This window comes from Castor canadensis, chromosome 1 (assembly GCF_047511655.1).
Source record: "Castor canadensis chromosome 1, mCasCan1.hap1v2, whole genome shotgun sequence".
Taxonomy (NCBI): Eukaryota; Metazoa; Chordata; class Mammalia; order Rodentia; family Castoridae; genus Castor; species Castor canadensis.
The window spans coordinates 44325640-44352115 of NC_133386.1; the positions used below are offsets into that span (position 1 = coordinate 44325640).

Here is a 26476-nt window from a genome sequence, read left to right on the forward strand (position 1 = left end):
AGCTAGGATTACAGGCATGAGCCACCAGCTCCCAGCTTATTTTATTTTTTAAGCAAGGGAATATAGAGACTTAATTGCTCACCTTGTGAATAGACTGCATGGACATGGAAGGTGATAGAAAAGAACTAAGCTGGAGCTTAGTGATCTAGTCTGCTGCTTGTTTTATAGACAACTGGAATTGTCCATGGTCACTGACTTCAGATACAAAGCTCTCTTCAGTGTGCCACAGCTTAAAAATGGCAACTTAAGAAACTCTGTATCAAACCAGCAAAAACGCCATGTTTCTCTTTTTATCTTTCATGTTTTTTCTTCTACAAAATTGGAGAACAGGTTCTGTGGGGGAGGGTGTGGGAAGGTGGAGGGCAAAGGAGTAGAAGGATGAATAATAGGTGCTAATAATGTATACACATATATGTAAATACAAAAATGATACCTGTTGAAACTGTTCCAGGAATCAGGGGAGGAGAGATGAAAGAGATCAGAAGGGGTGAATTCAGTATGATATATTTGATACACTGTAAGAACCTTTGTAAATGCTACATTGTACCCACACACAGCACAACAATAAAACATTTTTTTAAAATCTAGTGGATTCAGCGGACAGCTATCAAAAATGAATCAGGATGTGACTTGTGTCAGATGTTACTGAAAGTCCTGCTGGTGCGTAGGAGAAAGGAAGTGATTGTTCCTCCCTACTCAGCATCATGATAGTTCATTCTGATTTTGGACATGAGAATATCCATCAGTAGAGAATAAGATGTTTTCTTGTAAAACTGAATTTCTTTCTCCCCTAAAATTTCTTTCAAATACCATTAATAATAAAGGATGGATGGAAGCCATCTGTCAATAGGAATTTTTTTTTCATTTATCCATAGCTACAAGTCCTGGGAATCAATTCCCTTTAGGAATTTACAGCCTAGGAAGGAACCCCAATATGAAATATGCCAAGTTATGAAGTTAGGGTTGTGCTAACAATTGCCAGTGCAGCAGAAGAGCAGAGGGATGGTCTGATGGGGGCTGGCAGCAGTGGTAAAGATGCTACAGAACAAACAGAAGCACAGAGAGACTTGATTGTTTAAAGGGAAAAATTTTAGCTTCCTGAAAATAATAGTTTATATATTTACTATAGGAAAATTCAGAATTTTAAATGAATGCCTTTTGTCTTGGACTGTCATGTGTACCTCACAGTTGTAATGACCATATGAATCTGCCATTCAATGAATTCTTGAGTAAATGAAAACATTTATATATTGAAGGATTTTTTTTTAATGTCTTAGTTGCTATACAAACATAGGGTAGGGCTAGTAGAACAGTAGCTAATACTTATTGGCTTAATATTTCCTTCATATTGCATTAAGTAATTTACGTAGAGTATCTGACCTAATTCTCATTTTAGTCCTTTGATATAAATCTAATTCCCATTTTGTAGGCCAAGAAATAGAGTCAGAGTAGGTAGGTAATTTGCTCCAAAATACATAGCCATTGAACAGTAGAGCTGATTTAAAATTTAAATCTGATGTTACTGTTCTTGGCCACTATTCTCACTCTGCATTTTCTACATAATCACTGTTTATCAAAGTCAGATTATTACTGATGGGTGCTATATCTAATGTTAAGATCCTTAATTAATATGAAGACAGCTTAAATATAATTCATTAGAATGACCATTATAGAGTACTGTTGTAAGTCAGTATTCCTATAAACTTACTCTAATCATTTTTATCTAAAATATTTGGGGGAAACAGTATACTAAATGATTATTATTCCAGATGGGCTTGGAAACATGTGTAAGTATCTATTTAATGTGTTTGTCGCCATTTAGTATGAAGTTGACTTTAGCTAGAAATGTACATTTCTGTTCTGTGAATTGGCACCACCAGTTCCATGCATTTAGCATTTGCAGAACACTTTCCTTCAGAAAATAAAAGCAGATTACACATTACACATTGAAATTTAGAGTGAAAAGCATTTCTGCATCGGCAAATAGCAGATAATTGGCACTGTCTTGGGTATGAAGAATTGCCTGTTAGTTCTGAGACTGTTGTTTGTGCAAAATATAAATACCAGGATTGGGTTTGAGGCATGTCCAACATTCTTCATCAAATATGATTGAAATTTGGGGGAATTAGGCTATGGGTTTGTATTTGATTTTTGGTTTTGGCCCCCTTTTCTCCAGTATGCCAAGCATTCATACGTACTTGTCAGCTGATTCACTGCACTGTATGTAATATCAATCACTGATGTTGACAGTTGATGAATTTTCTTATAACTACCCAGGGTCTTTAGGAAAATGTGTAAGTCTGATATTCTGTAAAACACAATTAGGAAGTTTTCCTTGGGTAGGAAGTTACAAGATGAATTGTTATTTTGTGTTCACAGGTTGAAATAGAACAGGTATTCACTGATTTCTTAGTGTATTCCTCTGGTTCATTAAAAATGTGGGGGGGGGTGCTTCAGTAAAATATTAACAAATATGGAAAGTAAAAATGAACATGTAAGAAACTGAAGTAGATACTAGATAACACAAGATTGACTTTTCCTAACACCAAATTGATTATAGTTTCTTCTTCTGGCTGCAGTTCCCACATCTCTTCCCAAAATGAGACTGAGAGGATGAACATGTTACCCAACATAACAACAATGAATAAATCATCCAGAAAACTATTCCCAGTGAAGGGCTGTACTTTGATGTGGTTTTCATGTAGCAGATAAAGAATAAAATGCTGACTTCAGCTTTTAGCTGTGCCTGTTTGAAAAAGTCAAGAATTTGGGGGAGGGGTTTCTTTTGCCCCCAAATTTCTAATTACTTTTTGGACGAGTGTACACACTCTAAACCTCAGGATGGGAGTGGTTTGTTTCTAATTCCTGGTCCTTTGTAATATGTCTGTGCCCAGAACTCATAATGCTACTTCTGGACTCACTTGGTACCTTTTCCCAGGTGATGACCTAACTGTCTATGGGGTTGTAATGCAACGGTGGAAGCCTCTTCAGCAAGATGTACGTTGTGAAGTGGAGATAGTCCTGAAAGCCAACTTTGTCCAAGTAAATAATGAGCAGTCTTCAGGAACTGTTATAGATGAGGAAGTCCGAAAGGAATTTGAAGACTTTTGGGACCGTTACAAGAGCGATCCTTTTGCAGGTTTGTATTTAAGGACATAAAGCTCATAGTTATTAATGGTGTTACATTCAGTAGTTACATGAATCACGTCTGTAATTTGCAGATAGCCTTACATGCTGTGTGAGCCAATGGCTCAGCTCAAAGTGTAGCATTAATCAGTATCTCTTGTAGTCTTCCTATGATGTCCTTTTCTGGGATATAGTCTTTTCTTCTGAGATACCTTCCTGGAGAGTTTTTGTTTCTAATTATTACTTTAAACACTTGTTGTACTGCCAAAACCCATACAGATTTTCCTACCTTCTTTGCCAATTAGAGGTATAGTTGTTTTCTTTTGCAGTACTGGGATTTGAGGGTAGGACCTTGCACTTGCTAGGCAGGCACTCTATCACTTGAACCATGCTCCCAGCCCTTTTTACTTTTGCTATTTTTCAAATAGTTTCATATTTATACCTGGGCTAACCTGGACCACAATCCTCCTGTTTACAATTCTCACACAGCTGGGATGACAGGCACACACCACCATGCCCAGCTTTTTGTTGACTGAAATGCTTGGATGGGTAGCCAGGATTATGGCATGAACCACCAAGCCCAGATTCTAATGTATTTTTGATAGTAAAGACAACGTTCTACTGTTTCAATTGAAGACTTTAAAATGGAGTAAATAGGAAAGGGATGATGTGATAGAATATGCAAATAATAATCTTTGTCATCAGAACAAAGTATTCGACTGCACCTAAGATGCAATTACATAGAGTAAAATACTGTAACCTTTGAGTCTGTAGAGCATGTTTTCTATTGAAAAATCCCAAATGTATAAAATACCAGCTAAATCTTCCTTGCTTTTATTCTTCCTCAGATGCATCTTCTGAGAGACGTAATTCTAATAAACTTTGCCTCAAATATGTTATTTTATTCTTAAATTATGTGCTAAACTAGATAAATACTCACAAAATAAGGCCTCCAGTTGGTTAAATATGAACCACTTGTTTTTACTTTATGGGATTTTTTTTGAACCTGTATAACACATATAAGTAGTTCTTGATCCCTTATCTGATCTATATAGAAAAGAGCCCAAAGTTCCCTAGGCTTTAAGCAGCAAGTGAGGCTTTAAGCAGCAAGTGCTTTGAGAATCACATACATTTTTAAGTGATTTTTTTTTAACTGAAAAGTTTCATAGGTTCAGAACCTTATAAAATTTCTAACTGTTCTTTAGACCACATTTGTTCCTTATTCATTCCAGAACCACAGCTCAATTCTACCTTGTAATGGTGAAGGAAGGTCATCATATACTACTCTATCTAGCCAGACCTTTAGAAGTTTTTTGTGCTGTTGATGGAAGACTGTCTTGCTTAAATTAGAAGGCTATTGCTCTACAACTCATTTATTACATAAAAGTAAACATAACCTTCTAAGAATATAAGTGGGAAGACAGTGAGAAAATGAGAAACATTTTTCTTTTTAAGTGAGTTAATTCTCCCTTTTCTTAGTTTCCTGTGTACTGGACACTACTGCACGACATTTAACTATTGCAAACTATGTATGTGTGTTGGTGGGGGAAGAGGGGTAAAGAGGGGGCGGTATATCTAATGGGGTATTTCCTTTTTGCTAGTCTAATGCTGAAGATTTTTTAATTACATCGTGATATTTACAAAAGTTCTTATAATATATAATTGAATTTACCCCCTCCATCATTCTTAAAATTTTGTAGATTTTACTTTTTTTTTGACAGTACTGAGGCCTGAACTCAGCACCTCACACTTGCTAGGCGATGCTCTACCACTTGAGCCACTCCACCAGCTGCTGAAGCTACTTTACTACTCCTCTTGGATGTTGAATTCTTAATACTGTGGGTATTACTAGGATGAGTCAAGGGATTTTATTCTGATCTGCACTGACCTCAAGAATCCTTTGGCCATGGTGCTTAGATACTGGATAGAATCCCAAACATAAGAGTTGGTGGGTCTGTTAGACCATCTGGAAACCATGCAGAGTAACTAAATTATCTTAGATTGAAGAGATTTTCTTCATTGAAATAACTAAAGGCCATGACATGAGTGGATAGCTTGGTCATAACCATTTTACTGACATGGTTTAGAACCAGAAATTTGGGAGGGATGGTGATAGCATTCACCCTAATGCATCCTCTTCCATGGTATAACCAAGAAACTTCTACTGCCATGATCCAAGGAATCATGTTTTCAACTTGATAGTGGCCCTTCTCTTTTACTTTTCTCTGGTAACTCAGTATACCATCATAGTGTTTTTTGTGTGGACTACAGTTGAGATAACCTTGAAATCAGAAATAAGTACAATTCAGGAAATAAAACAGCAGTTAAGAAGCTCTCAGATGTGCCAGGAACAGTTTGTTCTATGTGCTGTACATCTATTTGTCCTCAACAATTCTTTGATAGCAATATCCTCTTTATTTTAAAGATAAGGAAAGGGAGGCAAAAGGTTGAGAAACTTGTCCCAGGACAGACCCTAAAAAATAATAACACTGGGATTTGCCTCCAGGCATGAGATCAGACAGAGCCTGTGCCTTTTACCATTGCGATATGCTTCCTGTCAGCACATTCATCACTGAATCCACCTTTTTTCAACAAAGATGACTCTTTTAACAGTTTTGGCTTAGGTGCCTCAGAGTCAGTTTGCCTACTCTTGAACCTGCTTGTTGGACCTATTCTTTCTATGTGTAATCTCTAGATTCTGTTCAGAGTTTACCTATCTACTCTCCAGTTTTACCTGCACCTCTGACCTTTTTCTCTCTAGGTTTTCTATCTCTAAAGGGAGGGATTTCCTCTGACAGTTAACAAACTTCTTGGACTTACTAATTCTTTGTTTCCCTTTTTCATTCTATTTAAAAAAAAAACAAAACCCATTTCTGCCTTGCCAGTTCATATCACCATAGCACTGAGTCCACTTTGATTCATTACAGGGCTGGGTGTGTAGCTCAGTGGTATAACATGTGCTCAGCACACATGAGGCCTTGGGTTCAATTCCCAGCACCAAAAAACCCCAATTCTAATACATTACAAAAACATTTTTGTGTATGGGGTTACACATTATGAAAAGGCTCAGGGAAGGCCTAATTAGAATCTTGTCAATTGATAAGGCTACAGACTGGATGAAATAGTTTATTCATGGATGGGCTAGGCATATTCTTGGGGTTTGGGGCTTTGAGATTTCTAAAAACAACTTAAAATAGTGACAGACTTTTTTAAAGCACACAATTAGAATTCCAGCTCTCTAGCATGGATTGCAGGGGTTGTAGTTTGCAGTGTGTGTATATTTTTCCTTGCAGAACTGGGAATTGAACTTGGGGCCTTGCAAATACTAGGCAAGCACTCTCACTTGAGCTACACCCCCAGCTCTTGTTTTTGAGATAGGGTCTTGCTGCTGACTTTGTCCAGGTTAGAATGAACTCACAATTTTCCTGCCCAAGTAGCTGGGACTCTAGGTATGTACCACCATGCCTGGCTTTGCAATGATCTTTATACTCTGAAAGCCCAGTAACTTATTCCAGAAAAAACAGCATTTACCAAACAGACAGAAGTGACTTGCAGGGTGAGTTGGTTTTACTTCTTTCCTCCTCTTCTACTTTTAGAGAAGCTCCATAAACTCCAACTACCACTTTAAAGGTTACTGAAAGGTTATTAAAATCTGACTCATTTCTGAGACTGAATATTTTCCTTTTAATTAGGTAGTGAGTTTTACTGAATTTACCACATAAGAGAATATGGCTGCGTTACTTTACCGCAATAATGCTGGCCTGATAGGTAAAAGGGAAGGGAGAAAGGAAATTCCTTTTTGTATATTCCTTCTGCAGTATGACAAGTTTATGGAACCTTAAGCAGGAATAGCTGCCTGACTTTCCTTTCATAGCATAAAGAAAAGGACCTTCAGAACCTAAACAAAGTGAGTCAGACATGATGGTGCATACCTGGAATTCCAACACTAGGCAGCTTGAGGCAGAGGTTTGGGAGTCCTCGGCCAGTCTATGTACCCTGTCCCAAAAAAACAAAAACAGAAAAACAAAAAGTAGAACCTAAACAAAGCTATTTACTTTCTTTATTTATTTGGACTTGGTCGTCTTAATCATTTTACATAAGTAGAAACAGTATGTTTGTAGGAGGATGGTCAGTTAGGATAGTAAGGGGGATTTTAGTTAGGGTTTCTAGATTGGTGACTTCTGATCTTTCTACTTTTTCCAGGGAGGAATGAAATACTGGCCAGCTTGTGCCCTCAAGTGTTTGGAATGTATCTGGTAAAGCTTGCTGTGGCCATGGTGCTGGCTGGTGGAATTCAAAGGACTGATGCTACAGGAACCAGGATAAGAGGTTAGTACCTATAAAAACTTGAGAAATGCTAACATATACAAGAAAAAAAGCTAGACTTTTCCTTTCTTGAATAAAAACTACTTGTTGAGCTTTATTTCCTAAATGTAGCCTTTTAAACTCAACAGTTGTCTGAATATCTCATACTTAGCCTAATACCTGTATTTATCAAAAGCAACTTTCTCTAATTCCAGAAAGTTTAAAAGAAAGCGTTAAGTTTTCAATGGCTAAATACTTTTGCTGTGGCCTATAACAGGGCCACAAAATAACATCTTTACATTGCAATTACTGTGTGTTTTTCTTTGGACCTGTCTCTCTTCAAGAAGAAAGGTTAGAAATGGTGCATTTTAATGTCTCCAGGTTGGTATCTCCATCTGTGACTGTCGGTGTATTTCGCTCAGACTGCTGCTCTCAGTCATTTGCCTGCTGATTCCCCATCTGCTGGTAGATAGCAAATGTGCCATCTGCCATGAGATGCTGGTATAGGTCATACAGTCAAACAAAGATTACTCAAAGAGTGTAATTATGTCTGGATGGCAGAAAGCTCTTTTGCAGCTAACATACTTAACTGACCTGAATGTCCCTCATATGAGCCATAATAACCAAAGAGTAAACCAAAAGACTACAAGGACATCATTGTAAATCAGCCTGTTAGCAGGGACTCTAAAACCATACAGTGTAGTAAAAAATAACAAACTATAAAGTTTATGGGTTTTTTTTTTTAAATGACCTAGTATTTGGAAGGCACTCTGCTTAATGTTGAGCTTAAGTATGGTTTTTCTATTAATATATTTAGAAAATAGTATTACTTAAGAAATGTGTTTGGTCAGTGAGATAATGTATACCATAGGATAGTCACATGCCCTCTTATGTTACATTTGAAATATAAGAGTACTTAGTCATTTTAAGACAGATATTTTACTAAGCTACTCAAATTTTCATAAAATGAAAAGTTTTCAACTTAATTGGTATAATCTTAAGTGATCTGATAGGTATAAAGCGGCTGTAAAGTCCACATTACTAAGAAGTACCTAAATAAAATTAGAATAAAATCTTGCATGACTTGTGTGGAAAGCTTTAATCACAGTAACTTGATATTTAAAAGTAGGTAAAAAATAAAATCAGAAACTTTATATGCCAGGAATCTTTAAAATGTTAAACATATCTAAATGCCTAAATATCTACAAATAGCACATAATCTATTAATAGAATTTAAATTTTAAATGTTATATTTAGTAATCAGTTAAAAATTGTTATATTTATGACTTAACTTTTCTAAAGATTTTCTAGTGAAATCCTTCCTTAAATGGCCTTACATAAAAGTAATACATCAAAAATACTGTATGTGTTGGCATTTCCATGTAGACCATTTTCTTTTAGATTAACTACACTTATTCATGAGTCCTTTCATAGACATTTAAAATTTTACATACTTACTTTTTCCTAGGTGAATCTCATCTTTTACTAGTTGGGGATCCTGGCACAGGGAAATCTCAGTTCCTCAAATATGCAGCAAAGATTACACCAAGATCTGTGTTGACCACAGGAATCGGATCTACTAGTGCAGGTATTTTATATGACAATTTCAAATAATATTACTAAATAATTTTTTTTCTTATGAAAAAAGTACCTACGATAAATTTCAAGCTATTTTTACAGGTTACTCTGCCAAGAATTGAAGGAAATATGTAACATTACTTTTATAGATGTAAGAAAATACTTTAAAAACTGTCTTTACTTATCTTTGCATCTTAGTTTTGAATACTATAATTTTTCTCATTCTTTAGGGATTACCTTTATACATATTTATGCAAGAAAAATGTATACATTACCTGGAATTTTATGAAGACCATGCAAACAGAACATCAAAATAAATTAAATAGGGGGAAATTTCACTTACAAAAGTAAATACATGGCATAGAGATTAAGGCATTTTCATGCTCCTAGATCTTATGCACAGCATGAGAAACTCCTTAGGCAGAGATTTGTCTGTTAGTATTTAGAAAGCATACTTTTCACATATGCAATGTGGAGCTTCATTTATACATTGAAATGATTCTTCAGCAAGTACATTTCAAAGTCTTTGAATATAGAATGTCAAGATTTGATTACAGAGCTGGGGGTGCGGCTCAAGAGGTAGAGCATCTGCCTAGCAAACACAAAGCCCTGAGTTCAAACCCCAGTACTGCCAAAAAAATATATATTTATATATATTAATTATGAGGTGACTTAGGGAATTTAGGGAAAATTATTTTTAAAAACGTGTTTTGATGCAGTTTTGAAGTTTTATACAGTTTTGATTGAAGTAATATTTCTTCTAAAAATAGGCCTCTATTTCAAACATTTTATAGATGTTATCTGCTACTTGTTAAGGGAACCTCACTTCGCTGGCCTGTGCTCAAATTTCTTATGAGAAGCTTTAAAATTTATCATACAACAGAAAATGTTCCACCTATGTAAGTTAAAGGGCTCTCAAGCTTTAAAGTATAACTGAACAGTTTATTATTAAGTAATGACAGAAGGGATTTGTAAATTGAGAGGAATGGACAATCATCAGGATACTAAAAGGGAAGTGACAGAAAATATAAAGAACACTGTGTCTTAAATTATGTAGTGTTCTAGACTGTATAACTTGATACCAACAACATATAAATAAAGTTGTTTCCCAAGTGGTTACCTGAAATGTTTCCTAATTACATAGAAGTCCAAACCATCTTGTGGGTTGCTAGTAATTTCAGCCTATTTGGGAAGTTTTATAAAAATTGGCTACTAGGTGGGTGCTGGTAGTGCTCAGGAGGCAGAGATCAGGAGGACTGTGATTGAAGACTAGCCCCCAGCAACAGTTTGTGAGAAAAAACCCATCACAAAAAAGGGATGGTGGAGTGGCTCAAGGTATAGGCCCTGAGTTCAAACCCCAGTACCAAAAACAAAACAAAAAGATTGGCTGCTGATTCGTAGTGTTAATGGATTAGTGTAGAGGTGTATTAGCACTTTCCCTCTTTTTTTTTTTTAATGCCAAAATCATAATCCACATATGAGGAAAAAAAAGACTGGTAGAGGGAAATACAGATTTTACAACTGTAAAAAATTTGCTTCTTCTCACCCACCCATAGGATCAGATTGGTCTTTCTTCAAATTCTCTATCTCAACCCACTAGGGAGTCATACTGCACACAGTAAAGTGCACTTAAGGGTGGATTTTCATTAAATACATTTTAATATAAATACATACTTGTATAGTAGGATAGGATCATGATTTATTTTACTTTACACCATGATTAAAGTTTAAAAATAAAAAGTAAAAAGCTTTGAAAACTGCTGCCATAGACTTTCTTGATAAAATTAGAAACTACAAGTCCTGAAACCACAGGGTAAGACAGCATAAAAACCTAAGGTTATATAACGTTAGGAATGAGCAAAGGCATGCATGCTTCCTCGGATTTCTGGAATGTTTTGTCAGTTAAAATGATGCCTTCATTCCCTCCAACCTACTCACCTATCTCTTCAGTGGCATAAGTAATTTGTTCATGTTTATATTCTCCAGACATAGCAATTTACTACAGTCAAAGAGGGAAAAACAGCTCTAATCCTTATAGCTAAAATTCAGACATAGTGTATGTAAATAAGGTTAAACTGGAGGGAAAAAAAAACCCTAAATGCTAGGTTCTTAGTTCTTAATGCTTGAATTCTAAATCTTTCTATTTTCAGTCATTAGTTTTTACTTTAAATCCATAGAATTTAAGATAATAAAGTTTATGTCCCAAACCTTGGTGAAAATTGACTGTCCCTTTATAAAGTGATATAGAAACCTAACCCTTTGATGTCCCTACAAAGTAAACTTTATAACTAGAATAGAAACTCAGTAGTGAACTGCTTTATTTGGTAAGCTGGCTTATGTTATGTTTTATTTCTAACAAGCATGTATCTCATTACTGCTACATTAATCACTGAGCTCTTTGTTAGAAAGTATTACTTTTATTTTTGTTTTGATATTTTAACATTTTCTTTTAATTGCAATTAGACAAAAATGAACTTTTCTACATATAGTTTAACATTTGAAAGTATTTTATCTTAAAAAAATCTAGTTAGTGGACAATATTCTAATCTGGAGTATTAAATTTCAAAGTTCAACATTTAGCAAAACTTTGCTTCACAAATTCACATCAGAATGACAGAAATATATACACCTTAAGAGTCTATATTTAGACAAATGCCCTTTCCTTTCCTCAAAATAAATGCTTTAAAAAGTGCAGTATAAAAGTTTTAGATATGAAGGCACTGCATAACCTGATCATAGGCTATCTTGCTTAGCAACAAGAGTCAAATGAAAATATTCTACTTTTTATTTAATGGAGCATAAAACTTTTTAACGAAGTACCTAGCTCTCAAAAATGACATTTTGGCTCACATAATTAATAAATTTCTTTCCAAGGTTGCTTTTCAAAAACTTGTGATCTGGAAAACCAATCTAGAATAGAATATGTCAACTACAAATAAGCCTGATTGTATTTTTCTTGAGTGTCAGGGGATTTGGCGAAGCGTACTACAGGTGTGAAAATGTACATATTTCCAAAATAGTAACTTATTATGATTAAAGCTATGTATACCTTTCTAAACCCACTGTTTTTATATAAAAAGTGCTATAATAGATGATCAGAAGATTTTTAAAGTTCATAGTATTTTTATAAACCTAATCAGCAAATTTGAGTCATTATAATCTCTAAGTTTTGGGAGTTTGTATTTGCTCTTGACACGCTGAAATCACTGGACAATAATGACTTATAATTCATGTGCTCTGATGTCCTAAACTGTTATAAAAACAAAACAATAGTCAGAAGACCTTAGAAACCATTAGCCACATTTGTTATTAGAAACAAAACCAAATGCTGTCCAGTAGCCATACAGTCACAAGATGTTAGGGTGACCTAGAAAAACTGAATCCTAAAATTCTTGGTATTCATATAGTTGATTTCAAATTCCCTTTTTAAGGGCATCTTTTAATTAAAGAATGGAATTTTGCCCCTTAAAACTAAAACTAAAACCACACTGTGTATCTTCACAGGAAGAAACTTTTTAGTTGAAGTGAACTTTGTTCTTTCAAAGGCTAGTGGTCCAAAGATTACTGTCCAAAAGGCTAAGACATTTTCACAGTCTGATCTAATGATTCATATTTTTCTTTTTATAAGTGCTTTAATTACATTTAAAGGAGAAGAAAATAATATATATGCTTTAATCAGATTAGTTTCAGAACAAATAAAATAACACATAAGAGAAAAAAATTACTTAAAAATAGTTGTATTTATATTCCACAATTTGCTCAAATACTGGTCTTCTTATAAACTTTCTACAGGATGTTTTAAAACAAATTCTTCACATTGTGTCTTGACTATGTACTTACGGAATTTCAGGGAGATAGTTCTGTTTTTATAGCTTAGTTTGCACTAAAGGGATGGCAGGTTGTCACATGCAGTCCATATGGGATTCTAACATGACATTTAGTGAGTTTTCTGATGTGGACCATCCCTTTGATGCTGAAGGTAATGCATCTGTTGAAAGAAGAGACTGTAGATTTGGATTACTGCTCTCTGCATCTTCCAGTTTTTCTGTGTTGTCTTCCCAATTAATGTGGAACCTTGTGACCCTGGGATTAGACGCCAAAATGTTCCTTTGAAGCTAAAGGAAAAAGATACATAAATGGTCAACACTAGAAGAGTTAGAGTACTATCCATATGCTAAGTAGAATTTTAACAAAATGATTCTTGTGTAAGTCTTCCTAAAGAGCTAAATTCATATGCAAATGTATACGTCATATGAAGCACTTTAAACATAAATAATAAGAACTAAGGACTTAGCAAAGTTATATACGTACATTTTATAACTAATAATATATTATTACACATACAACACATAATAAATAATAATATATATATCTTAGCCTTGTACAAAGGAGAATCTGAAGCAGTTTATCTACATTTTTCAATATCCAACAATAAATACACAGCCTCCATTCATCTGTTTCCTAAAAGGGAGATTTTTTTTTTTAGATGAATGTTTTATAGGATGTTTTATTTAAACAAATCATGCTATTTAGTTTTATGTGTTTTTAAGGAAAATGAACAACTTCACCCAAAGATGGTTTCTCATTATTAGTGGCTTCCTGCCTTTTAAATATTATGGCTCATTCTTAAACATTATCCAGTTTCCTCTCTTTTCTATTATACAAAGTTCCACACAGGCAGCTAATACACTGGATTAATGGAAGGTCCCACAAACAGTATGAAAAGCATTCCAGCCGTATTATGGAAAAGGAGAAATTTCTAGTCTACTGGCCATGTAATTGTTCGTACATGGTACGGCAGACAGAGTGCCATACCATGTACTTTTGCATCCTCACAAAATCACCAGTTACTAAACTGTTAACAGTTCCCAATGAAAAATAAGAGTATGTTGGGAGAACTGAGATTTTTCATCATTAGAAAATTTTAAGACCTTTACTTTAACTTCTAAGTATAGCAGATAGAACAAAGCATATGGATTTTTTTAATAAATTTTTTATTAAGATACGTTATACAGGGGATTCATAGTGACAATTCTGATTAGACTTAAATTGTACATTAGTTACACTGTCCCCATCACCTCTCCCCCTAAACCCCCCAGCATGTGGACATTCTGAGATAACTATGTTCCTATGAAAAGCAAACACAAAACTTCTTCCCACAATTTTGGGAAGAGTTATAGACAAAAATACTAATTAGTCATTACCAAGGGCAAGAAATTCCATATCTTAAAGGCTGAACTGAATTGTGACATATGGGGAATGCTATACAGAGAGCTATATAAACAAAGGCCTTTTTTCCCCCGTAGGAGGCACTTAATTTTTTTAAACCATTAGAGACTCCAACATTAATTAGTAATGACTCTTGTGGAGGTAGGATTTGAGGTCATCCATGATAATGGAATGATTAGTTTGCCCAGGTGGCACAGGGACTTCAAATTTATTTTCTCTCAAAGCCATTTTCATAGTGTATTATGAAACAGCAACTGCCTTAAACAATCTATACTACAAGTAATTAAAAAGGAATGGTAAAAACATTACCTTAGAAAAGTCTGGTTTTACTGGTGGATTTTCCCTTAATTCTGTCTCAGTATATTCATTATTTACATAATAGCCAACTCTAATAAATTCTTGACCTCGATAGGTACAAGTAATTAGCACAACTGTTACACCAACTGCATCTGCATCTGGAATGAGTCCTGGATTAGGTGCATCAGCCTAAAATAATATAAAAAGAAAAGAAACAAAAAAGGCTGTCAATGACAGGCAAGGCTAGAGTTTATTATCTTAGCATATCAGCTGAAGGTACAGCAACAAAAACTTGGAAATCATATTGAGATGGAAAAATGATTTTTTGAGATTGGCTTATACGTATAAAATACAGCTCATGTTTTTTTACAGCAGTCCTAAGTACCTACAGTACTTACAAGCATCAGTGCATTTGTAGAGGGAAATAATTCTGGGTATGGTGTGTGTGGTTCAAGAGACTATATAATATTCAATATAAAACCTCTTATGAAATATTTAAACATCAAATTGTATTAATTCTAACTTTGCCAGTCATGTTTTTAGACCTAAATTAATATCAAATTATCTCCATATAGCCTTTTGGAAGGGGTTGATTTTATTTTATTTTTTATGGTACTGGGGTTTGAACCTAGGGCCTCATTCTTACAAAGTAGGCTTTATCACTTGAGCCCTGCTCCCAGCCCTTTTTGCTTGCTATTTTTCGGTAGGGTCTCACATTTGTTGTCCAAATCATTTTGGACAACAATTTTACTCATTCTTCTCACATAGCTGAGAAGACAGGGCAGTAGTACACCATCATACCCAACTTTATTGTTGAGATGAAGTCTTGCTAACATTTTGCCTGGGCTGGCCTTGAACCATAATCCTTCCCATTCTACCTCCCAAGTAGCTGGGATTATAGGTGTGAGCCACAACACCTGGCCAAGAAGCAAATGTTTATTATGCCAGTTTCCCTTTTCTACTCAGGACACTTTTCATACACATTCAACCAGCCCTCACAGATATTCTAATAGTAAATTAGTATAAAGAAATGGGAAAGTAGCCCAGTGGAAGAGTGTTTGCCTAACATATGCAGCTCTGGCTTTGATCCCCAGCACTGCAAAAAAGAAACGGAAAGAAAGAAATCTAACAGTGGGATTTAAAAAGCTATGCAGATTTTGAAAAAATAATAATCACTTTGCTAGGCAAAGTGTTTGAGCCACACATATTGGTGGAAATTCACGAAGGCAAAGATTCTTTTAGGCAGATGATATCAAAGACATTATTTTGAATCATGCTAAGCCTTGAGGAATGCAGAAAGTGAAATGAGAGCTAGAGGAGGCTAAGAAACATGAGAAAAGGCTAGGGCCATGTCCAGGGCAGTGTGCAAGATAGTAAAGAATGACTGAGTGGAGCCACATTCTGAGGAGATACAGGCAGTGATGGCCAGTGCACCTGTGCGTGACCTGAAGCAGCTATTCTGAGTAATAAGTAGATAAAATCCCAGCAAATTAGCTTACTGTTGCCAGGGCACCAAGGAACATGGTGGGGTTAGCTGAGCATTTTCAATGCCTTAGCTTGAGAACATGCAAGACTAATGTTTACTATCAGCCCACCATGTGTAGATGACACTAAAGGGCAGAAAACATACACATAGTCATCTAATCTAAAAATCTCAGTTACCTTCAGTTTCCCTGTCTACCACATCTAGTCAGTCTCAACATTTCTCATTCATAAAGGCTGGGTTCATGTCTTCATCTTTCATCTGGAATACTGCCAAAATCTTCTAACTTGTCTCTCCATTTCTATCCTTTCATTTATACTACTACCAGCATCTGAACACAGATCTTTTCCTATCCCTTTGCCTAGTTTTCAAACCTCAGATGTTTATTTCTAAGGAATAAAAATCTCTGAAGTTAATTTGTCTCCCAACCAACATGCCCGTTCACACCTCCTTTAACCCCATACCTCTCATCCTTGTTCTACATATTTGAATTACAGATGTGCGGATAACATTCCATGCCTCTGTGCTTCAAAGTGTTTCTTCAGCCTAAAAGGTCTTTCTCTTGCATCTTGAAAAATTCATCTTTTTTTTTTGAGAATTTGGGGGGCCAAATTCTGTCAAAGTACTTTATATACATATATGTCACTGTTAAAATGAAACCCACTATTTTGTACAATTAAGATACACTGATAAAAAAAAGAGAAGAAAAATGACCTCTCAGATGGCCTGACAGAGAGGAAGGAGACAGAAAAATGGCAGACTTTTGGCAGCCAAGAAAGTAAATGAAAACCTAAGAAGGATGACTTAGGATACGAAGAATAGTATTACTTGAAATACAGGGGTAAGAGCTCAGCACAATGACTTTGGGTTATCAATAGTTGGGTTTTTTGGGAAAAAAAAATAATATGGTTATGGAAAGTTCATTTTTTGAAGTCTGTATTAATTTTATCTTCAGTGAAGCCCTTTCTAAGTGAGAAGGTAGCAGCTTCCTTTTCTATGTGCTTATATTACCTGACACAAATCCTCTACTAACATATGCCTAACAATCTAAATGTTTACTGTCTCCCCTGCTACTCTTAAGCTTTATCCATGGTAGGAGTCCAGTTCAGTTCATCTTTATAAAAATCTCATGTTTGGTACAGCTATGAGCATTTACTATTTTGAAATTTACTCATTACTCAGTTCCTGCCCTAAAGGGGTTTGAGATCTCTTTGCTGTCTGTCTTAGAGATCCTATGCATCCCCTTCCCAGATGGGTTAGGTTACTTCCATGATACCCAAAGGGATTCTCATGTACCTGGAAGTGGGTAAAGATGGGAAATACAGATAGCTCAGGAATGCTCTGAGAACTCTCCCACAACCCAGAATACTGGTTCTAGGCACGTTTGTGTTTTAAAATTTGTTTGCCAAAGGGGTCAGCTTGAAAAAATTTGAGTAGAAAACCTTGCAAGCCTCTCAGATCACTTATGATGGAGCAGTGATGGGTAGAGATCTTTAACCCAGTCAGCAATACTGGGCAAATGTCTAAACATCTTCCTGCTAGTCTTTGACCCATTTGTGAGAGAGGCAAATCTGAGGAGCACCATCATGGCACACCAGAATTTTTATGGAAGTTTGATTAAAACCAGAATGAAAACTATACCTTCGTCTCTTACTGTTGATAATGACGAATTCTGAAAAATGCATAGGCTAAACATAGGCTCTAAATCACACTGTGCTTTCTGTTCTTTTCATCCTCATGTACAATGATACCAAGGTAAAGCTACTTGTCACTATAAGGAAGGATGTATGACTGAGTTTTTTCCTACACTATTCTAATCTAAGTCAAAAGCTTAGGAAGAGTGTTCTTAACATAAACAGAAAAGATTTCCAAGGGTTTATTTTGAAACCAAAGCATTTGTAAATTTTTACAGTATCATAAAAGGTATGTATGACTGTATTGTCAACCCCAGTTTCTTTTACTGCATTCAAGAATTATCAGTACTGTATGGGTTCCTTAGGGTTATGGGTGAGAGCAAATCTTGCTTCTTTAAATAACAAATTTAAGAAACTAAGACTAAAAATTTAGATCTAATTACAGGCATAATTAGATTAGTCAGTGATTTCCTATTATATTCCCCATAACATTCTTATGAGGTAGGATACTATCTACATTGCATAGATGAGTGGCGTGACTAGCGGCAGTTAGAGAGCTTGTCTAAAGTCACACATGGCTAATAAGCACAGGCACCGGGATCTGACCCCAGCCTATGACTTCAGTGCTTTCTCCTACAGAACAAAACAGGGCATTCACAAGGCTATGTACTCGCACAACTTAAGTTAACAGCACTTTTAATTAACATACTTGACCCTTTTAATTAGTACATTTAAGCTTTGTCTTCATCAATTGTTTAGACAAACTAAATTATCTGTTGGTTTTCCTAGTAAAAAGCACTAACAGTTAATAGACAAAGATTCTGAATTCTCTTTAGCAAAGGAGAGGCAAAGGCCGAGTTTCTAGAGCTAGCATGCAGCTCAGTGGTTCTTTACCCATTTCTGATGTTATTATTATTTGTTGAGATTAGTCTGGTCTGAAGTGAGAAAACAGAGGTCAGGGATAGGATAAGTGAAATTTTCTTTGTAGATTAAGCCTTTTCAGTGGGATTTTTTAGGTAGAAGTACTTATAACAAAAGCTAATTTTAAAAATAATCTATGGCTAATTACTCTTTGAAGTATTCTATCTTCCTTTAAGAAACATGGTTAATTGAAAAATTACTAAATTATTTTATGCAGCAATTTAACATGAGTTAGAAGAAATAACACTTTTTGCATACCAAAGACAATGTTGAAAACTTGGCACAGACTCAAATACCGTCAGTGGTATCTGAGAACATAATTTATATTAATAGAATTTCCCCCTCAATATTTACAACAATAGTCCTCTATAAAGCTTTTTGCTTTGTTTCAGTCATTGTTGCTCTTTTGTTTTCGAGGTACTGTGGTTTGAACTCAGGACCTCACACTTGCCATGCAGGCGCTCTACCACTTGAGCTACTCCATCATCCCTCTTTTGTATTGGGGAGTTTCGAGATAGGGTGCTGCAAACTATTTGCTTGGGCTGGCTTCGAACATCAATCCTCCTGATCTCTGCCTCCCAAGTAGCTAGTATTACAGGCGTGAGGCAGCAGTGCTCAGCCTCTGTAAAGTATTTAGACCAAAATTTAAGACACAATGACCTGCCGGATGCTGGTGGTTTATATTTGTAATCCTAGCTACTCAGGAGCCAAAGATCAGGAGGATCTCAGTTCAATGCCAGCCCAGGCAAATAGTTCTGAGAGAACCTATCACAAAAAAACCCTTCACAAAAAAGGGCTGGTGGAGAGGCTCAAAGTGTAGGCCCTGAGTTCAGGGAAAAAAAGACACCATGACCCAAGTTCACATATCTCTGTGAACTAACATGCCTGTTAGCTTAGCTCAGATACTGATTATGCTGAAATAAAGTTGTTGCTGTTATATCATCATCACTCTTAGTGGCTGAAACCATAAACTGAAGATGCATATTACTAACTCCTCTAGGTACTCTTACTACTGATACACATTACTAAATGGTAAGCAAGTTGAATCCATATTTTAGGCTAATGGATAGACATCTTCAATATCTGTTCCACAGGAAGATCCCAAAATTAACCACTGTGTATGCCAGGATACAGTTTAAGGTTTAGTGTACTATGCATCTCCACGAAGCAAGCATCATATCAACATCTACCACCAGAAAAACCAATAAGTGCAGTTCCTGTATGACAGACACTGAAGTAGATTAAAAGAAAAGCACTTGAAGCAGAGTGATATAAAACAAAGGGATAAGACCCACGAGATAATTTAGTCTACCTAGAAACATATCTGGCATATACATTTATCAACATTAATCTTACCTGAAATACAAACATATGCCTTCCTGCAGGAACAGGGCCCACTAAAACAGAGTCTAAAACTTGATCATATTCTTCACTTTCTGCAGAGCCCACATAGATGATTTTCCATTCCAAATCTAGGGTTAAAAAAAAATTTTCCATATCAGTAATTACATCACCAGATGACATCAAAGTCTCTTTTAATGTCCACTTGACCATTATTGGCTGATAAGTGGCTTCTCTTAACAAAAAATCCATAAATGCTGAAATGTTCCTTATAAAATTCTTACTAGGGTCCAGTCTGTACCAGAATTTCTCAAAATGCTCTTTGTGAAACACTGGTTCCTAGATAGTGTTCCTCACAAATAAAACATCAAAAATTTAGGAAATGCTATAAACTTTGTCTTGAGGATTCGTAAATGTTAGTAAGTGTTCTAAGACATTCTTTAGTAGAACATTAATCCAGCATTTTCTATATTTATTCCCTGGAATCTCTCTACCCATTTTGTATGACATCTGCCATCTTTTAACAACTTCAACACACTGGAAGAACAGCCCTGTGAGATCCAAATCATAAGACTCCAAAGTGAAAAAAACACATTAGGAAACCTCCATTGTGACTCAGAAGTAAAGGGCTTTAGCTTTACTGTTTTGTTGTATCATCATAAGATCCTCATAGCTGATACCCTAAACTAAAAAGGTGTATTACTGTTGTAACTACTGATGCCTGCTACTAACTACACCAACTACAGTTAAAGAACACAAAGGAATTTTGTTCTTCATGGTACCCACTCCTGTCATGCATTCTTTAAACTGAAGAGGAAACCAAACCTTTACATGTCTTGATACAACAATATAAACAGTGGAGATGGGCATGAACTTTATATGTAATTCAATTTAACAGATTTATTGAGCACCTTTTACAGTGTACTTAGAGAATGCAGAGATGAGTTAAAACTGCTGTTTAAAGGAGCCTTCTCTTAGGGTGTTTAGCATATGTGGCCTGCCACTTGAATTCATTACCCTGAGACTATACTGAGCATGCCCAACATGTGTCTGGAACACTCGTGGACAATCTAGTTAGTGCCATTTTTGTGTGACTGTGTAGATATTTTTTGTTCCTTAAATTCATGAGAAATAGTATAGCTACTATTTATTCACACTATATTATAAATTACAATTTATCAAACTGAAAGCTCCTTGAAGTTTATGTTTTCTCTTAAAGTCAGTCATTTTCTGAGGACCTATTTTGTCACAGTCCTATCTTAGACTAAGACCACTTACATTTCAGCCTTTAGCACATTCCAGATGCAGGGTCCGCATCTGACATCTCACACAAGATCACCTATTTGTTGATAGAGATAGGAAGCAGGCGAAATGGGTATCTAGTTTAGAGAGAATAGTACATACAAAGTAACAGAGATAGGAACATACTTGGCATGTTTAAGAAAAAGCAAGGAGGCCTGAACTGGAGCAGAATGAGCAAGGGAGAAAGTAACCAACCTTAACATTGGGGAAGAAAGGAATGGCCAGATCATGAAAGGTTTTGAAGGCCATCATATGGACTTTGGCTTTTACACTGAGTAATATGGGAAGCCATTGAAGCTTATTTTTTACTGTGCTGGGAACCAAACCTGGAGCTTTGAACATGCTGGGCACTGACTCTACCACCGAGCTATAATCCTAGCCCAAAGCTAGGGAGATCACAAAGCTTTTGAGATAAGTAACAGGGATGCAGCTTTCATTTTAAAGGAGCATTATAACTGCTCTGTTCGATAAGCGGGCAAGGAAACAGAGCATGTTTCAATAAATGAGGCAAGAAATATGGTGGCTTGGATCATGTGTGGTCATGGGGGTGTGAAGCAGTTACATCATGATAAACTTTGGAGATGAAAGCAGCAAGAAGCATGTACTGTGCAGGGAATGAAGTGAGTAGAGAGAAGATGATCAGGATTTTCACATGTCCGAGACATTTACTAGTTGTTTGAGAAGAGATACTGCATAGCTGATAAAAATTTGAAAACTGACAGTGATATGTAAAGCCATATGATGGAATTTCTAGGAGCTTTGGGGTTCTCCAAGGTTGAAATGTCAAGAAGATGAAGAAAAATCAAAAGTAGGATAGGAAACTAGCAATCAATGAGGGTGATCCAAAAGCCAAATGAAGAAGCTGTTTTAAAAAAAAAGGAGCAGGAAAGCTACTAAACTAGCCAAAGGAGGATAAGACTGAGAATTGTCACATTTTCATAAAATTTTGTTAATTTCATATGTATTGTATATGTGTGACTCCAAAGTGGTATAAATTTAGTTAGCATTTTTGTGGCTTGCCATAGGAATATAGCCATGATTTTAAACCTACGTTTATAAAATATCATTTGTTGGGCATTGATCCTGCAACTTTACACCATTGTTTAAACCTCAACAGCTTTATCATATGGATTTAAAATATGCATATATTATACATTGTGTATTATATAATTATGTAAACAGGAAAGTTTAGACTCAGGTTAAGTAAAAACTTATACTCAAAACAATTTATAAGTCAAAGAATCAGAATCCAAGCTATGCTGCTGCAACTCCAAAGCCTCAGCTCCTTTCAAAAAAAAAAAAAAAAGTGGGATGATAAATTGCCATTTCTAGCACTCAAATGTAATCCCAGGGGAGGGATGGGCAAACACACCTGCAATGAATAGATAACATGAGGGAGTACAAGCTGTAATTCAAGGAACACCTTACACTGAGTGTTTGCTCGTCATAGCCACTGAGTTTCAAAGGGTCAATACTTACTTTTGTAAATTAGCACCAGTTGTTTTATATTTTTTTAACCTAGGTTTCATTCCCCAGCCCTCCGTATTTTAAAAGAGGAAGGTCAGCCAGCAGTTTTACACAAATTGTCCAGGAGCTTATTCATTTATTTAAAAAGTTAACTAATTGTTTCATTTAATTGTGGTAATCCCAGTTTGAAAGTATCTCCATTTGTGGTGGGAGTGAGGGACTTCACCAAGAGAATTTTAAGTTAATTACACTATTGGAAAGACCTGTAGAAAGTATGTTGCCTTTTGAATTAGAACAAGTTTGAAGTTTCAAAGTATAAAGCACTGAGCTCAATTCTGGTGCATCTTAAATATGCAACCATCAGTAGCTATAGTTCTTGATACATACTTTTAAATGGCAGATCAATCAAATATATGTACATCTGGTGGCCCATCAGATCAGATCAAGCACAATAAAGCCTCTGCTTAAATTCTGACTTTTTTTTTTAACAGTTGTTCTACTCCCTGATATAAACCCTGTATTAGAAACAGATGAGTTATCTTATAAGCAAATACTACTTAAGTCTTCTTCTGAACCAAAGTTACAGGGCACCTTTTAAAGAAAAGTGAAAATATTTGGAGAACTATGAAAAATGGTGGCTAAACAGTTGTTTGGGACTTGACACAAAATAACTTACAAACTGAAAATTCTCTTCATATTTTGTAGTTTAATTTCAAGAACAGATTTTTTTTTTTTAAGCCATAGTATAAAAGTATGGACCCTGTAAAGAGCCTTTCCTATCTAAACTTAAACTTCCTTAATCCACACAGCCTCTAGGTGGAGTACACAGTCGTGGCACCTTTTTCAAAGATTCCTTTGCAGCTTTGGAATGACTCAGCTTAAAATACTTTAAAATAATGGTGCCCTGGATGAAGTGTACCAGTAGAAGGTGGTGTATTCTTGACATCAGTGATGATTGAGCTGGGTTCTGAAGGGATCCCAGTTAAAAATGGAACATAGATCTATGAATGGCAGGACACAAACTATCCAACTTAGAGGCCCTCTAACCTCCTGAATTATCTAGCTTCCTTATTTAGAACTGACTCCTAAAATGGAAGGCATCAGTTGAGAAATAAAAATGTGAAGAAGTTCTAGTACTATATAGTGGAATGGACTGGTCAATGTTTTTTCTTGTATTTGTCCATTTGTATATAAAATTGACAGAAAAAAAGTGGCTGTAAGTTGAAATGCTTACTATAGGCGAGTAACCAAATGGCTTCAGAATAATACGAAAAATCTTTTAGTTTTTATTATCTGTAGCTTACAGATTTTTATATTTTAATGAGTCATCCTTCAAAATATGCCCCACATATAAAATATGTGCGTTTATGCTTTATAAAACAATAAGCACATTAGAGTGTCAATTGTGGTTAACTAAAGAAGTACTGAGTAGAGGACTGTTACTTTACATGTTTGTACAACTTTTTTAAAAAGTTTATTGAAGTGAGCACATAGTGGTTTTATAATTAAAGTTAACACCCTACATAAAATACATTTTTTATAGATTAAATACTAATTTAAAACTACAAAATGCTTTACCACGCCAGGATCAGCCTAATACTTCAAAATGTATTTTGTGAAACGTACCTGGAAGTTCAAAAGATGTTCTCTGTTTTATTGTAAAATTAACACTGAATGGGTTAAACTTTTCCCCCTAAATTTTGAAGATAAATCACTAAATTTAATAAAACCTAAGAGTAAAATAAGTGTTAAGTTTTAGCTTTGTGTAGCTTATTGTATTTCTGCACGTATTTAAAATACTAATTTTTTCTGAAGACGTTAAGACGCATTTAGGAAAGGTTCTAGCAATTGTTGCACTGCATCGGGATTTTCCCTTTGGCGTGCTAGCCTCGGCTGGCGTCCGTGCTCAGGGCGTGCGGGGTGTGCAGCGGGCGTTACTCTGCTCAGCTGTCAGCACGCTCTCGAGGTCAGGTCCGCACGGTGCAGGACTGAGGATCGGTTCCTGGGCGTTCTGCCCCGGGATGATTAGTTCCTGGCTGGCCGTGCGCTCCCCCGCCCCCCCGCGCGGAAAGCATGCCGCCCGCAGCATCTTCGGCGGCGCTCGGCACCGCACGGCGCAGCATCCCGGGCGCCGGCTCCCGGCCGGAGAGGACGCGGCCCCGGGGGAGCCGCGGCGCGGAGGGGCCGGGCCTGCGCCCGCCTTGCCCGCTGGTTGGTCGAGGGAGCCAGAAATCAGCGCGAGGACAGCTCGCTCCCCTCCCAACGCGGCCGGCACGGCCAGCCCGGGAGGACAGCAACCTTCCCGTAAGCTCTAAAAATGGATCTGCCTGGGGCTCCGGGCAGGAAGGAAGGGGCAGGCGGGGCGCCGCGCTCGCCACCCGTGGCGGGGCAGAGGAGGCGTCGTGACGCCGGGGTCGCCGGCCCAATTCTCTTCTCTGGAAAGATGGCTCCGCTCCTAAGTAGCCGGCGCGACCACACACGCTCCGCTCCCGGCCCGGCCTCCCCTCGGCGCGCGAGGGTCGCAGAGGCTGCTCGCCGCGCACGGCCAGCCTCGTACGACCGCCGCCGGCGCCGCGCGTGCGAGTGCGGGTCTCGCGAACCGCCGCCCGCCCGCCGCCCGCCAGACAAAGCTGACAACATGGCTACCTCCGCCGAACAAGTTGCTCTCAAGTTGAGCCCAGGCAGGCGCCCGGGCTGCGGCTGGACCTGCGCGCGCCTCAGCGGCCGTCGTCCATCAACTTCAAGTTTCCCTCCGCGGAGCCGCCCGCGCCCGCCCGCGCCGCGCCGGCCGCCCCCGCGAGACCGGGCCCGGGAAACTTTCAACGTCTGCAACCGCAACTGACAGCCTGGCGGGCGGCGGCGGCGCCACTCACCTTCAGACAGGTCCTCGATGCACTCGAAGGTGATCTCGAACTGGAACGGGTTGTAGAAAGGAGAAGGGTTATCCAGCACCACTACATTGTTCACCTGAACCTTTGCCATATTTTGAAAAAAACACAAACAATGGGGACCGGGCTCGTTGCGGCACAATAAAGTCCAGCGCGCGGCCGCTCCGAGAGCGCAGACCCCCGCCCCGGTGCCGGCCCGACGTCGTGCAGCGGCGACTTGAGAAACTTTTTTTTCCTCTTTTTATTTACACGGGAGCACTCCACAGTGTTTTGCAGCTTTCCTATTTCACTAAACTACAGCCCATTCTGCTCTGTTAACTAGCAGCGTTGCCCGCGATTGGCTGCACCCGATCTCTGACCCTCCTCCTCCAGCGAGGGCTTCAGCGGCGAGCAAGATGGGCTCCCGCTCGCGAAATGGACTCGGAAACTTTAACTGCGGCTCCACCTGCTGGTGTGGATTAGGACAAAGGCGGAGAACAAAGTGAGTGGAATACGGGCTGGGAGGCCCGCGCGGAGGCCGCCACCGGCGGCAGCGGGAGGAGGGGCGGCGCAGGCCCCGCCCCCGGCCCGGCGACTCCCGCGCCGCACGTCGGGCGTGGCCGCGGCGGGGACGGGAGGGGGCGTGGTCGAGGTGGGGGCGTGGCGACGGCGGGTAGAAGGCGGGAGGGCGCGATCTCTCCTGCGGTGTGTTTGGTGTGGGCTTTTGGGTTTATTTGGTTGATCTCCCCCCACCCCTCCCTTTTAACGCTCATTTTGCATCCGTGCAACGGTTCTGCTGAGTTTAGCATATAATATTTGGTTATCTGCGCTCAGATAGCTGTATGTGTCCCGTAATACTTGGAGTAGAGAGAAGGGTTTTTTGCAGTGGAAATAAATATCATTTTATAGACCCGTGTCAGCTCGAA

At 37.7% G+C, this 26476-nt stretch overlaps 2 protein-coding genes across 7 annotated transcripts in view; one reads left to right on the forward strand and one right to left on the reverse strand.

The window, feature by feature from the left end:
• Positions 1-26476, forward strand: part of LOC109694790 (DNA helicase MCM9) — a 116410-nt gene that overhangs the window by 6751 nt on the left and 83183 nt on the right. For 3 of the 6 annotated variants that reach the window (XM_074075602.1, XM_020176941.2, XM_074075604.1), the window contains exons 5-7: positions 2939-3139; positions 7330-7455; positions 8900-9019. In XM_074075602.1, coding sequence (XP_073931703.1) covers positions 2939-3139; positions 7330-7455; positions 8900-9019 — 447 coding nt within the window. Of the gene's footprint in view, positions 1-2938; positions 3140-7329; positions 7456-8899; positions 9020-9239; positions 11887-23492; positions 23752-26476 lie in introns of those variants that run through there. The other 3 variants (XM_074075609.1, XM_074075619.1, XM_074075613.1) reach the window with 3 other exon arrangements.
• On the reverse strand, positions 12731-26042 carry Asf1a (anti-silencing function 1A histone chaperone). Its single transcript, XM_020176942.2, has 4 exons — positions 25557-26042; positions 19930-20045; positions 14548-14724; positions 12731-13124 (listed from the first exon to the last, which is right to left on the reverse strand). Exons 1-4 carry the CDS (start codon positions 25663-25665, stop codon positions 12912-12914), a joined length of 615 nt encoding a protein of 204 aa, XP_020032531.1. The 5' UTR covers positions 25666-26042; the 3' UTR covers positions 12731-12911.

Coding starts and splice junctions, on each gene's coding strand:
- Asf1a (XM_020176942.2), bottom strand. CDS start 25,665: ATGGCAAAGGTTCAGGTGAACAATGTAGTGGTGCTGGATAACCCTTCT. Junction 20,046..25,556: donor CATCGAGGACCTGTCTGAAG/GTGAGTGGCGCC, acceptor TTTTAACCCTAG/ATTTGGAATGGAAAATCATC. Junction 14,725..19,929: donor GGCATATGTTTGTATTTCAG/GTAAGATTAATG, acceptor ATATTATTTTAG/GCTGATGCACCTAATCCAGG.